Source organism: Haliotis asinina, chromosome 8 (genome assembly GCF_037392515.1).
Source record: "Haliotis asinina isolate JCU_RB_2024 chromosome 8, JCU_Hal_asi_v2, whole genome shotgun sequence".
NCBI classification, from domain to species: Eukaryota; Metazoa; Mollusca; class Gastropoda; order Lepetellida; family Haliotidae; genus Haliotis; species Haliotis asinina.
Window position 1 is genome coordinate 61,537,355 of NC_090287.1, and position 16,107 is coordinate 61,553,461.

Sequence of the window (16,107 nt, forward strand, 5' to 3'; positions counted from 1 at the left end):
CAGCTGGAATGTGATGATGTGACATATGTTGACAACTTGAACAGACTTAAAGAGCTGTGCTAAACATGATGCAGCTAAAGATTAGCATAAAGGTTCTCTTACATTTTCCTGATCTGCAAAATATTGGTAGCCTTATGACCAGTCGTGACTCTTTAGTTTGTCATAGGCCTAGGAATGTCACAATTACGAACTTTTTTTGGTTCTGGGCCCTGTCCTCTAAGGCTACATTGCTACACTGGGACCCATTAATACTGATGATAGCACTCCATGTGAAATCTGCAAGATTACAAATGATGGATACAAAATAATCTTTTCAGCAGCAATATTCTGAATAGTACAGTTTCCTGCTCAACAAGTCCTTATCCACAAGGTTTTGGTGTACACACATAACACATACTACTCAACAACTGATACCTTTGGTCCAGGTAGTGTGTCCACTTGTTTGAGCTTGGCCTTGAGTTCCTGTCTGCCAGAGAACACTGCCACCTGAATGGGCTGAGATCCAGACACAAGGGATGCCCCCAGAGACTTAGGCTGTGTGGTGATACTTTGGCTGACCAAATTCTCCGCTGTGCTCTTGTACATTGAACTCACTGTAGAATCGTACAGCTAAAATACGAAATAACATTGACAATTACCAAGTGAACAACTGAAAGTACTGAGATACATCACATTTCTTATATTTGTTAGCTTCTGTGTAATAATGTAGGGCCAAACATGCCTTGCATCTTGCACAAAATGAAACTTTACATTTCAGAAACGGTAATGTTTCCAAGATCGAGGAACACCATGAGACCAGATTCCAGTCAATTTGCATTTTGAATTCGCACATTATATAACATTCACACATTACATAACACAGAAGTCCTTCAATCCTCTCATGGGGCCAATGATCGCAGATCTCACAATCATAACAACACAGACTTTCCCCCTTTCACCTGTACACACTGGCATCACAGATGCATCAGAGTACACCATGACTTGGAAAATTGGCAAGGACCACATTGCACACATTTCACGCTTATTCCAAGCATCTGGTCCACAAGGGACCTAACTCCCATGAATCAACATGACTCCCAACAGCTAAGAAAACTTGTCGTTCCAGAAACTATAATAATTGATGTTGATCTAAACAAATGGAATATGATGACATGTTGGAAGGGTGACCACCCGATTCTGTTAGTCACATCTTTTCTGAAGATTGTTTGCTGAAGATCAATATCAACATGGATATTCATAGGTACCAATAAACGAAAGCTTCCATGAAGATGCAGTCTGTTATAACTGATCTTAGTGCTTTCTACTGCTACACAAGTATCTGAGGACACATGACACAAGATCACATGACAGATACTGAAAGAAAGATGATCAATCAAAAGTGTAAATGTATTTTGTAATAATGAAACCTTGTGAAGGTTATTTCAGGGCATATACAACAACAGTTAAAGGTTGAGTGATCATGAATGCCAAAATTTGTCTATTTGTCTCTTTCCTTCCATGGGATTAACAGATGCAAAGGAAAAATTTTTTTCCAGAGTCCAATCTTGAACAACTATTCGACATTTTTGAATTTCCTTTCTTCATTTTGACATGTCATTGTATACCACTTGCTTAGATAGGTGCTCATGCTGTTGATCACTGGATTGTCAAGTCCAGACTCCATTATTTACAGAAGACCACCATATAGCCGGAATATTGCTGGGTGCAGCGGAAAACAGACCTCACTCACTCACTTTCTCCGTTTTGCATATTTGGAATAAAAATATTATGTCATTGCACAATCTCAAATAAAAGTTGCCATTCTGTTTACTAGTTCTCCTGATCTTGAGAAATCTGCTTCATGACAGGTTAATGTGAACAGTCTGTGTTTTCCAGATTTACTGTAGAATAACATTATCTGTGGAATGTTGTTATATCGCTCACTATTGTTTCTCACAACACTCATTCAGCATATACATTTGCTTGAATGTCTTACTCTTGGTGACAGCTCAGGTGAGTCGGGCCCTTGGTGCTGGCAGGGGTCTCTGAAGAACTCATCAAAGAACAGTGACACCCCCATAATATGGATGTTCTTGTGAGCAATGCCAGCTGGCTCAGACAAACTTCCTACTGGATCATCAACAGGACTACCATCCTGCTCAGTGGCAATGTCGTCAAAATATTCCATCCTGACAACAGACAATGAAAGCAAACCTATATAGATATATTTCAAGCAGTTTGACAAAGGGCATTATCGACTGTTCCAGGATGTTCAAACTCGATCATCCAAAATATTCTTCCCAAAATCTCAAACGCAGCCACACCAATATTTCTTTTGTTTCACATTCAATAACCTTCAACAGCATAGAACCTTTCAACACCATGGGACTGTAGAATTGGCACAAATTTCATGAAGGGAGTATGGCTTTTTTTCATGAAGGGAGTATGGCTTTTTTAACTCTTTAAACTTTCATGTGGCAAGCATGGCATCATTGTAACATGTTTATCAACTTAACAAACAGATATGTAGGATGGGGATACTTTTTGGATATGCAACTTCTTTGTTTTGTACAGGTCACATTTCAAAATAGATTCTAATGTCGGTGTCTACCCAACTTCTGGACTGCCAATCAAAGAAAACAGATATGCATAAAAACATTCACTGAAAATGGGGGACAGTGGGGTAGTTCTAATGGTTAAAGTATCCGCTTGTCAAACTGAAGAAACTGGTTCCCACATGGGTACAATGTGTGAAGTCCATTTGTGGTGTACTCCACCATAATATTGCTGGAATATTGCTAAAAGTGGCACGAAACCCCACTCACTCACTCACTCACTCACTCACTCAGAAATGGCAACTAAGCTTATTGTAAGTGGGGACTAAAAGGATTGGGTGGTCAGGTTTGCTGACTTGGTGGACACATGCCATCATATCCCAACTGTGCAGATTGATGCTCATGCTGTTGATCACTGGATTGTCTGGTCCAGACTAGATTACTTACATACCGCTGCCGTAAAAGCTGGAATATTGCTGCAGTATAAAACTAAACTCACTCACTCACTCACTCACTCACTGACAATGGAACCATATAGTGACAATGACAATTTTTACCAAAATGTGACATGTCCATGTAACCATAGTAACTGTCTAGTCAGTTATTGCCAGGATCAGTCAATAAGACTGAATTATCTCTGGTTCTCACATACTACACATGCAGGCAACAGCATACCTTTCAACCTTGAGCTCCAGAGCAACTCCTCTGTCTGCACCCTTGTGGAGATGCTCTAGCCTGATGGTGGTCTCCACGAAGGACATCTTTATCCTGGACAGAACTGGAACATACAGTCATCTACATGAACCACTAATATAGTATCCAGCAGTATTGCCATTCTCAATCAGACAATAGTAACAACAGTCAATGTATTATTTAATATCAGAAACAACATAACTATTTTTTCTCTTCAATTTTGATGCACTGGAGCAAAACATAAACCTGCGAATATAATCCAGGGATTTACTGGGTGTGAATTCTTGCATCCTATACACATAAAAATCGACTGTGGATGCACAGAAATTTATCAGTTCATCCAGAGGGGCACAGAAAAAGTCCAAATATTTTACAAAAATATAATCTAATCTACTAACAATAAGTTCTCACTGAATTTAATACTAGTTGGTATATGGTATTCATTACTGCAACAATTTATGTGTTGATCATGATACACAATACAATAACAGAATTAATAATGATATTTAAGTGTCTATGACCCCATTTTCTTGTCCTTTTATGAGCATGCATCCAAAGGACCCTCCAATACAGGACTCAAGGTAAATCCCTGATAATCACATGTAGTGTCTGCCTACTCCATCATTTTACACATGACAGATACTTCCACTACCAATTACAATTACAACTTTGAATGACAGAAAAAATGACTAACAGGGAGTTAACAGTAACCAATCAGAAATCTGTGTTCTTCACATACTCAGTCTAAGTAAACTTAGTCTCAGTGTATTTCGTTACACTCCACCGCTGAGTCAGTCTAAGTAAACTTAGTCTCAGTGTACTCCGTTACGCTCCACCGCTGAGTCAGTCTAAGTAAACTTAGTCTCAGTGTACTCCGTTACGCTCCACCGCTGAGTCAGTCTAAGTAAACTTAGTCTCAGTGTACTCCGTTACGCTCCACCGCTGAGTCAGTCTAAGTAAACTTAGTCTCAGTGTACTCCGTTACGCTCCACCGCTGAGTCAGTCTAAGTAAACTTAGTCTCAGTGTATTTCGTTACGCTCCACCGCTGAGTCAGTCTAAGTAAACTTAGTCTCAGTGTATTTCGCTACACTCCACCGCTGAGTCAGTCTAAGTAAACTTAGTCTCAGTGTATTTCGTTACACTCCACCGCTGAGTCAGTCTAAGTAAACTTAGTCTCAATGTATTTCGCTACACTCCACCGCTGAGTCAGTCTAAGTAAACTTAGTCTCAGTGTATTTCGCTACACTCCACCGCTGAGTCAGTCTAAGTAAACTTAGTCTCAGTGTATTTCGCTACACTCCACCGCTGAGTCAGTCTAAGTAAACTTAGTCTCAGTGTATTTCGCTACACTCCACCGCTGAGTCAGTCTAAGTAAACTTAGTCTCAGTGTATTTCGTTACACTCCACCGCTGAGTCTAACAAAACCTAGTAGAAGGTCGGGTCAGGTAACCTTTCAGCAACCAATGACCACCCAATCACATGCAATACGGTTAAATAGATTTAAACAATCAGACAACGGCTATTACTTAGGGATCGGAGGGACTTTCAAAATATTCAGGTCACTGACACAGATCTCTCCACGAACAAAAATCTGCATATAACACAGTTATTTGACCTGCAGTATATATGCTTTGGGGTTTCTGTTCACATGGTTACCATTAGCTAATATTTCCGCAAGATAACATCCTTGAATATTGCCAAAAACAATATTTTGAGTGACAGTATACTTGTCATTGTCATGGTTGTACGTACGCTGTGTGCATGACGCGGAAGCGAGTGTAAGCTAAATACCATTCGGAATTGTTCGAGATAAAAAGTTCAAAAGTTATGTGCGAATGTCCACTTTCGCGATTTGGTAAGCTGTGTTCCCATGAGGTTTTCTTTAGACTCAGTGGTGGAGTGTAACGAAAAGTACTGAGACTAAGTTTACTTAGACTGTCACATGCTCAAGATTCAGCATGTTTGGAGCACCGTTTACAAGCCACATAAGCAGTCACTCGAGTGACACACATTGAACATGTTAACTTGGGCAACTTACTCCTGAAAATAAATTATAAAATCATTGACACCCTCCTTCCCATAATTTTTAAGCATAATAATTTAATAGTTTTATTCACAAAACTGCTGACTCCAACCTAGTCCATGTGTACAAAACTGTTGACCTTCCTACCTCCCTAGAACAAGATGGGCGACGCCACCTTAAAATAATCACACTCTCTACTCACCACACACCCACACAAGCCACTAATTGCCATAAATTATGAACGTCCCCTAACCAACCAATACCTTTCCCCGTATGAATATGTATACATATGTGTTTAGTTTAGTTAGAAAATCTAAGATAATATTTTCAAGATAATATTGATATAAGACATTTGTCGCAGGATTCACAGTGACCAATAATGACAGTGACTTTTACACTCATACTGATAACAAAAGAAAATTTTTATTTGCAAGCTTAATTGGGGCAACAAATATGAAGTCGATATACAATATTGCAAACATTTTCCATATTGAATTACACACATTATTTCAGGAGAATGCCATTAGCACAATAAAAGTGACACTGACATTTGACAGACTGCCACAACAAACACATTACATATGGCAGTTGTAGATTTTACTAACTATATTTATTTTTCACCTATTTCAATGCAGTTATTGATATTTGCTGCTATTCGCATTGTATAGTGAGGCAGTCAACTGAACTGAAGCATTAGACTTTTTTAAAAAAAGACAGTGTTTAGTAAGTAATCAAGTTTGGACCAGGCCAAACCAATGATTGATATTATGAGCAATTCACATTTAGAATTATAATTATTAGCTACATGCCATGTCGATTAAGTCTGACCAACAAATCCAGGATGTCAAATCTGAAGCCGTTTCAACCCATGGCATCCACTAACCTGCATCAATGGTCTGGGCAAACATCTGCACTCCCTCAAATCTGAAGCCGTTTCAACCCATGGCATCCACTAACCTGCATCAATGGTCTGGGCAAACATCTGCACTCCCTCAAATCTGAAGCTGTTTCAACCCATGGCATCCACTAACCTGCATCAATGGTCTGGGCAAACATCTGCACTCCCTCAAATCTGAAGCCGTTTCAACCCATGGCATCCACTAACCTGCATCAATGGTCTGGGCAAACATCTGCACTCCCTCAAATCTGAAGCCGTTTCAACCCATGGCATCCACTAACCTGCATCAATGGTCTGTGCAAACATCTGCACTCCCTCAAATCACTCCCTCAAATCTGAAGCCGTTTCAACCCATGGCATCCACTAACCTGCATCAATGGTCTGGGCAAACATCTGCACTCCCTCAAATCTGAAGCTGTTTCAACCCATGGCATCCACTAACCTGCATCAATGGTCTGGGCAAACATCTGCACTCCCTCAAATCTGAAGCCGTTTCAACCCATGGCATCCACTAACCTGCATCAATGGTCTGGGCAAACATCTGCACTCCCTCAAATCTGAAGCCGTTTCAACCCATGGCATCCACTAACCTGCATCAATGGTCTGGGCAAACATCTGCACTCCCTCAAATCTGAAGCCGTTTCAACCCATGGCATCCACTAACCTGCATCAATGGTCTGGGCAAACATCTGCACTCCCTCAAATCTGAAGCCGTTTCAACCCATGGCATCCACTAACCTGCATCAATGGTCTGGGCAAACATCTGCACTCCCTCAAATCTGAAGCCGTTTCAACCCATGGCATCCACTAACCTGCATCAATGGTCTGGGCAAACATCTGCACTCCCTCAAATCTGAAGCCGTTTCAACCCATGGCATCCACTAACCTGCATCAATGGTCTGGGCAAACATCTGCACTCCCTCAAATCTGAAGCCGTTTCAACCCATGGCATCCACTAACCTGCATCAATGGTCTGGGCAAACATCTGCACTCCCTCAAAGCCCGTGGTTTCATCTGATGCTTCTTCTGTCAGCTTCTCAGATTTGAGGACTTCCTGAGCTAGCTGCATGCTGGATGTCATGTGCATGCTGTTCAACATGGAGAGTGTGTCCAGGCTGTCTCCTTCAAATACATCACAGTGTCTTATACCAAGATTTCAATGTGATTATGTCAGGGTTAGGACTAAACACATCCTAGTAAGCCAGGGCTTCAACAAATTCCTCAAGGCTGGTTATAAATTTCCAGATTTATGGTTTAAAATTACTTAGGTCTAAACCTGTTCTGGTAACATGGAAAAAACTGAATTCGGCTCAGACATTGGCAGAGCTCATCTTCTTATGATAAGTACTAGCCATGTTAACCCAGAACAAAGAATGGCCTGTCCTGCAAGCCTTGAAACAATTTATCCAAGAAAGCCCATGCAAGTCCAGAATATATGGCAATACTACATTACCACAGTTACATAAAACCAAAGAAAGTCTCTAGGCACCTTTTCATTACAATTTATCATTATTCTTTATGAACCTTGCATTCTGTAATATATGTTCATTTCAGGAACTAGATGTGAGTATAACAAACTGGTTTCAGACATATAACCATGATTATAACGCTCAAAGCAGGGCGTTGTTGTTTCTGTGTGGCATGTGGTTAAACCATGACTTTGTTAGTAGTTAGTGTAGTCACAAGAAATAGCACAAATCAACCTCATGTTTGCCTGGACTGAGTCTTTTTAAATTTTTTTCAGGCCAGTTAAGAATATTAACTTGTCAAGGTAGGGAAGGAAACTAATAATATATTTTATCAGTAGGTTACACATTTTCAAACATGTTAAATGTAAACTTGATACTGATATATCAAGTGATCTCTTTTGGGCCACCTAGTAGTAAAAGCATCTCTTCATCACGCCGGAACTGGGCCCTGTTTCATAGCTGGAATATTGCTGAGTGCAGCATAAAACTAAACTCACTCACTCACTGTTTTACTATGCTCTTGCAAGCTTAAGATCTTGTAACGTTTCTCGTAGTATTTGTACTTCCTATGTTATAACATAGGAGGTATGAATGCTACGAGAAAAGTTACAAGGTCTTAGGCTTCTGAGAGCTTTGTGAAATAGGGCCTTGGGTGCAATGGTTAAAATGTTGGAAGCTGATTTTGGGTATTCCCTGCCATGATATTGCTGGAATATTGCTAAAAGATGCGTAAAACTAATGTCATGACACTCATTCTTTCAAGCACACACCCTGAGGATTTAAATAAAAATCGAAGGGGGTGAAGACATGGTTGAAAACTCTGACTTCCAGTACATATGTGAACCACAATGACTGGACGGGTGATAGCAAACATCTGAGATCATGTAAATATAAAATTTCAGACTAAAAAGTGCTCTCCTACTAGAATTTAAAACGGAGAAATACTATCTGGGGTTTCAATACCAAGGAATTTGCCTAAAACAGGACAATAATCAATGATCAGATTCCTTGTATGTTTAAGGAAGAAACACTGAAAACATAAATAATGTCCATGGGTTTAGGCCACTGGCATATATATATATATACAGTAGTGGCTTTGAAGAACAATCAAATTACCATATTTCCCCTGTTAAACAACAGTAGAAAAAATTGGCACAAACTGTCCTGCTTGTATCTTTCAGTGTTACACTGACTGTCTACTATTAGATATGATGTATTCTGCTTAATGGTAACTGTGGCAATATACATGTTACAGAATCCAAGACTATATCAGAAGAGAAGGATACTAGAAGCAAAAGGAGTAATAATTACATATCATTCATGTGATTTCATCAAAAGATGTACCTTAGGTTCTGTCAGAGACCCATCATCCAAAAAGACCCAGTTTCTAATGTCTGGACAGAGTATATCGGTGAGCGAGTTTAGTTTTATGCCACACAAAGCAATATCACAGCTGTATTTCAGCAGTCTGTAAATAATTGAGTCTAGATCACACAATACCGTGATCAACGCATGAGAATTTATTGGGAACTGGGAACATGTGTCACCCAATTGGGAACTGATGATGTGTCAACCAAGTCAGCAAGTCTGACCACCCAATCCTGTTAGTCACATCTTACGACAAGCACAGTCGCCTTTTTGTGGCAATTATGGCCTGATGAAGACTTAGTCTACTCTGGTCCTGAGCATATGCACTGTGGCCACATGCACAAAGTGACTACTGAGCTAATATCTTCTTAGACCTCTGTTAGAGCATGGGACTCATGATCATCACAGCGCTAAGACTGCTTTGTGCAAGAGGCCCCAAGTATACATCCTGTGTACTCAGGTGACAAGGCATCAAATAGAGGAACTACGGTATGGTTCAGCAGCTGGCACCTTAACAGCAACTACTAAAAGTCTCAATAGGCATTAGGTCATTACCACTGTCATCCCATTGTTTGGGTTGTATTGTGAGCTCGAGGCCAGTGACCTCTACTGTGGTGCTGTCTGTTAGCAGCGAGGTCCATGGGATGGAGACTGAGATACTGCCAATAAATCCATCCACGATTTCAAGGGGGATGTTGACACTCTCCAGTGCCTCGTTGAGTGCCTGTCATTAAAAAAAGTCATTAATACTAAGAACAGCTAGATACCAAAATTCAAATAAAACAGCGTTGTTAGCAGTTTCTCCTCAATAATGTCAAATGTCATTATTTGCACATATGTTTGAGTACCATGAGTCAAAGCTATCACCAAAAACAAAACATCAAAATAGGGTGTCATAGTCTAACAAAATGTGAATTTATTCCCCTTTCACAACTGCAACAGTCATACAGCAAGAGTGACACAGTATCACTGCAGTGATGTCAGAGACTATAACATCAACCTGTAATGATGTTGCATGTTAAAGAGTGAGGGAAATTTGTAAACACGTTTTGAACTATTTGCCAAAATATATGAACACAATTATTAACAAATTATGAAGTTTTGTTATCGATGAACATATTATCCACCATCCATTTCATTCCAATATTATGACAGGTGTGACAATCTGATACAGCAACAGGGCTGCATCAATGTCACTATTTGTCAGATCAATAGAGATGGGCCACTATTGAGGGCCAAACCATTTGAGAGAAATTACTACCATAATGGCTTGAACCTTTCCAATCTACACCCACCTTATAGCATTACCTGGTGAGTATCACTATGCCATAGATATCTTGTAAACGTCGCTGAAACTACAGCTTTCAGCACAGACAACTACTTAACCTTAACCTTAAGCAATGTTCATTACTTCAACAGACAGGATACTGGCCAGCTTATCTACTGGCTGATGTGGTACTTTGTGAAGGGTTATCTATTTAACAATGAATCAATTCTTTTACACTTTGCTACAAGAAGACATACAGAGAATACTAAATGATAACCTGTGTAATACCATATTTATGAAATGAGTGAATGGTTAGGTATCTAACAAACGAAAGTGAGTAAGATACCGATACTATTGACACGTTTCATAAATATAGTACTATACGGGACATGGTTTAGTATTTTATTTAGTACTCTCCCAACACTAGCAAAATGATATTAAGCGAAGGACTTCTTTCCTAAGAATTCAATGAGTATGGTCAGCTTTAAGCAAGTCAAGCCAGGTCTAACACTATAGTGACAGAGGTATTAGCATTGTGATGTCATAACTGTGAGTCTCTTTGACTTCATACGTACAGCATAACCTGATGTTATTTTACAATGTATAATAACAATGTAAAATTATTAAACAGTGATATCGTCAATGGAGGAGTAATAAAATGTATTCTTGTACACATGAATCCTTATCAGTATACATGCAGAGGAAGGAGAGTGGCTGATCAATCTGGAAGTCAATTTGAATCCTCATTTCAATAAAAATTCATGCACACATCAATAAATACTATATACATGTGACAAAACTGTTTGTGTCCACTGGTCTGATAGCATGAACAAGATTCTTTGAAACATTTTCTACAGATGTCAAGGTAGTTGATAATTATTTAGTGTTAATGGAAGTAAGAAGTAACACAATTTCTTCATATTAAAAAGGGAACAAAATAAGAAAGAAAACATACTAATAGAAATGATAGAAAGACTTAATAGTGACTTTAATATCAATGTCAGATTGTTAGAACAATTAAACATGAAACAGAAGACATGAGAAAACGTAAAATGGAAGGTATTTTTTTAAAGATCATGATGGGTTTAAAATGGAGAAAAAGTAACAAGGTATTTTTGGTGTCTACATATGAAAAATTTTGTATGCAAAGTAATAACTCATATCAAAAAGCCCAATGGAGTTGTTTTCACTTAGGAGAGTCAAACTATGGAGAAACAAAAATCTTCCACAAGAATTTATATCAAAGTGACAATGTCATGAACAAGACCAGTTATGATTTGAACAGTTTACTGTGTGATGGCAATATCCTTACTTTGAGTAAACCATTATCTGAAAGTTTAGAAACTGCCCTGAAATATGAACTGAGAGATAAAAATTGTGCTTAATTTGTGTTAAATACTGAAATGGCATGGAAGAAATATCTTCAGTATGCCCTGGTGGCAAGACTAAAATTTATACAGATAATACTGACTTTGATTCATTTAGTGGTAAATGAGATAAATTCCACCTACTCTAATGGTTTAAAACATATTTTTGTGCATCATCAAACTATTCTCAGAGACAAACATGAGCACAGCAATTTGAATGCCAGTGGGTATAACAGGAAATCCAACTTTGGATGATAACATAGTTTGTGGGTTAGTTTATGGGTCCAGGTCAACTGTTCTTGCAGTTATGTGTTCAGGAATCCAGGTCTCGTGTTTACATAATATGTACTGATTTATTAAACAGACTGAAACGACATAACTCTAGCGGTGATTTAGTTGTATCCAAAATCAAATTGAAAATGATCGAATTGAGGGTCCAATGATGAAAATCGAATCAAGGTCTGGGTGATTTGTTGTAGACCTGCCATGACATAGGGCAGTGGTCACGAATTGCGTCTCACCCTCTGACAAATTTGGCAGATGTCGCCAGTGGTCAGATAGAAATCATCAACCGCCAGTCCCAGTGTCTGCCTGAACATTTCACAATGTCTTTGTGTGAAGTTGTTATTTGCGGCATGTGACACTTGTTTGCTGTTTAGAAATCTAATGTTTATCATATAATGTTTATAATTTCAATGCCAATTATAAGAAATGTTAAATCTAAAATGTTTATTTAACTTAATTCTGTGGGTCCTGTGATTTTTCAGTGGGTAACACAGACATCTGAAACTTACAGGACCCAATGACCTGTTACTTTGAAACACCATCGTGAACACTGATACGGACCTGTCAACAAGCCAGAAACATGTCATCCAAATGGACATAGGCCTAAACAGTTTTTGTGGAATAAAAATACTGACGAGATTAGTTGTTGCAGTGCTTGAAATGAGAATATGTCAGAGAATTCATCAGTGATGTGCAGCAGTAATCACTTGGTATACTGGGATATTGGCATAATCAACAACACAGTTTTAAAATGTCTGTCCAGTATTACTAGAGCATTTCAGATCCATATCAATTAGACTTAATAATGGCAATAAGAATCTAGTTTGTGGTCTGTATTTGAGAGAATGACTACATATAGAGAGGATATTACTAGTATATGAGTGCCCATGTCATACTGTACTTATGATTTGAGTGCCTAAATGTTGGTATTTCTCGAGAAAGAGTGGGGGATACACTGATATTTAGACATGAGTGTCATAAACATAGTATGTTATGGGCATGAATGTGATATTCTGTTTATTACTGAAGTCGAATTGAGGAAAATAAACCCAAATCTACTTTCAAACATAGGCTGGCTACCAGCTGTTGCTGCATGTAGAACGCAACGCAGCAGGGGACATGTAACGTCATAGTGTTGTTCATGGCATCACATCACTAAGACAAGGTGAAATTTTTGCCCCCAGTCATTGTATAAAAAATATGAGCCCCAATACATGTATTTCCACTCTTGTAAGTAATAAAGACTTGTATTGTTGCATAACAATGATATGGGGCATGCCAGTTGATCATGATATAAACAGGACTACACTATGTTTTATAGAAATCCAGATAAACCAGTGGTCAATGGCATGAACAACTTGTCATGCAGTAAAAGCATGACACAATCAGCCAGATCATGCATGACACACTGTTATGTAAACACATAATCTCCTTCTTAATCAACTCTTACTTACAAGCATAGGGATCTGGGATTGAGCCTCTCTTAAACCAGCATGCCTAACTTCCATACATATACTTAGCATGTTTTAGTTTTTCAGCATATAATGTTTCAATGACAGCAATTAACACATAAGAAATTAGTTTTGATGAAGTTAGAGATTCATGATATATGATATGATATGACTGGGTCACAGTGACATACAGCTACTAGTGTCTGTCATGTTGCTTTCCATTATATCAATTTTCCAGCATTATCACTGAGGAAGTAGTTCTGATGACACGTGAGATTCATGACCTTGGTATCACTGGGTCACAATGACATACAGCTTGTACAGTCAGACTGATTAGTCATGATGAGAGTTTGCTGGGGAGGATGCCTTTATGAGATCAAACTGTATGCATTACTCACTTAAATTTTCTAAGATAATGAGTAAGTGAGTTAAGATTTAATGTCACAACAGCCATATCATGACGATTCTATGATAATGATGTGGAAAGACTTATAGATGTACATACCATAAAAGTACCCAACATTAATCTGATGTATCCCCTAAATTCATTCATATTTTTTTTACGGAAACTATTTACGTTTTGTCCATGCTTACTTGCATAAATAGCACATGATAAACATGATGAAGAGTAAGCAGGTAAAACAAACTGTCAACATTATTCAGTAGGACAGTTGAGACATTCCCTTTGTTTTCTTTGTTCACAGAGTCAGTCATCTGTGTCAGCATAGCTGGCTATCAAAGGTTCACATACATTTACATGCATTATACTGAATCTCTTTATAATCCATTTCATGATGTAAATACTTGTTTGCATCATTGTTTATTCAAATCAGAAAATATACACATAATATGCTGATAAAAACATTTTTGGCAGGAACTGGCTTGACAGCTTTAATACCCTTACTATTTTAACCGTTATTCATGGTAAAAAATGCACATTTCAAGAACACAAAATCTTAATTCAACAAAATTTGAATTTGTGGGGTAACAGCATAGACATTACTGCTGGCAAGTTGCAATCAAACCACAACATAAAAAAGATGACGTATGTTACTATTCTGAGATGAAAATAATGACATATAGTGCATTTATCAACTAGCTGTTTAATAATCACGTTATTTTAACATGTTTCAGAACAAAAGATTCGTGACATATTGGCAATATGTCACTTTCTGGCCTTCGTCACAACACTTTTATTTTCTTCCTGGCATTGCTTAATTTTGCAACAAAACTACGAATAATATATTCCAATAGTCATTAGTTATGATCGTGTTGAGACTACAACTTGTCTAAGGCGAAATAATGTTGGAAACAAAGAGAATATATTACATATTACTCCGCAAGAGCCATGACACAAAAGTAAACAAACGAAGCTAAAGGTCGAGTACTGATGTGATACGATTTTGTTGTTATTGTCAACTGTATTGGTTGTACGAGTGAAATCAAACGGGATATGTCTTGACATAAAATCAGGAAAACTGCCCTTGATAGTTTTCTCATTATCTTACCTCGACATCTAAATTTAGCTCTTTGATGACACCTTTTCCACTGTACAAATCAACGCTCAGCTGATCCAAAGACAGCTTTTCTTTCAAGAAATGACCAACATATCTTTGGAGAAGATATCTACATGCTCTCTTTTTCCAAGACTCTGGAATTAATTTGTACCAAGGCATCTTGATTCCCTGGTAAGAGCTGTACAGTTATGATGAAAACAAAGTACAGTCTCGCGAATCAAAACAAAACTACGCCATTTTCCTTGTAACGGGACTAGCGCGAGTATTTTCAAGGGAGATAATGATTTATGTTGTCGAACACACGCGAGTATGCTGAGCGCGAATTTTAAATTTTAGAACGTATCTTTAATATTATACCAAGTATTTTGGACATGGGCGTCTTTTTTCGCCAAATGTAATAAAAACTAATTCCATGGAAGCTAAGATCATATTGGTAACTGATAATTCAGTTAATAATGGCACTTATTTCTTGAAATATGGCCTGTACTAGAAACATTAAGTAATATCAAGAAATAATAGTTCCCTGCCGTTCTAAGTGTGTTTGGTCAAAATAGTCGAACCTCAGTTCCCCAAAATGTATTTTTTGGAAAGTTCAAGCGTTTGAATTAACAAAGTTGAACCACCGAGGAAGGATCACTTACATGTCAACCTGGTTGTGTTGCGAATATATACTAACCGCCAAAAGAAACTTTACAAGTATAAAAATGAAATAGTTAGAATGAAAAGTAGTCTCTAGGTCCGCAAACCAATGAAAGCACATTGTTAGAATGAAGCAACCTTCGATATAACACTTGAATTGCATGGTTTGCATGTTAAGATGTAAAAATGCGAAAAGATCAAAATCATGTGAGTCGTTATGATATGAAAACTGCGCGCGCATGCCGGTTATCAAAATGGATTTAAAGGCATGTCCATTCTCTGCAATAGAAAAACGCAAAGAAACACCACACCAGCTTCAAAGAGAGAACAGGCCATCGGAATGGCCCAGCTCAGGGCCATCCACGCCCTCATTGCAAGAATCTTCGGTTGCTCACATGTTACTGTAACCAACGTGATGCAACATATCCGACAAACTGGGCAGAACACACCAAGATCAAGAAGACCCAGAGTTATTGCCATTACCGAAGATCGGTTTCTGCGCACCTTACACCTCCGAAAACGATTCCTCACAAAGACGTCATCAATGACGAATGCCTAAGGTCATAGAACCAGTCGACAGACTGTTGATGAGTAG

At 38.3% G+C, this 16,107-nt stretch overlaps 1 protein-coding gene across 2 annotated transcripts in view; it reads right to left on the reverse strand.

Moving 5' to 3' along the window:
- LOC137294671 (autophagy-related protein 2 homolog A-like) overlaps positions 1-15,116 on the reverse strand; it is a 67,607-nt gene extending 52,491 nt beyond the window's left edge. For both annotated transcript variants that reach the window (XM_067825741.1, XM_067825740.1), the window contains exons 1-6: positions 14,865-15,116; positions 9,542-9,710; positions 7,110-7,271; positions 3,210-3,312; positions 1,976-2,168; positions 415-609 (exon numbers count right to left, since the gene is read on the reverse strand). In XM_067825741.1, coding sequence (XP_067681842.1) covers positions 415-609; positions 1,976-2,168; positions 3,210-3,312; positions 7,110-7,271; positions 9,542-9,710; positions 14,865-15,032 — 990 coding nt within the window. In that variant the 5' untranslated portion in view covers positions 15,033-15,116. The remainder of the gene's footprint in view (positions 1-414; positions 610-1,975; positions 2,169-3,209; positions 3,313-7,109; positions 7,272-9,541; positions 9,711-14,864) is intronic.
- Positions 15,117-16,107: the final 991 nt, after the last annotated feature.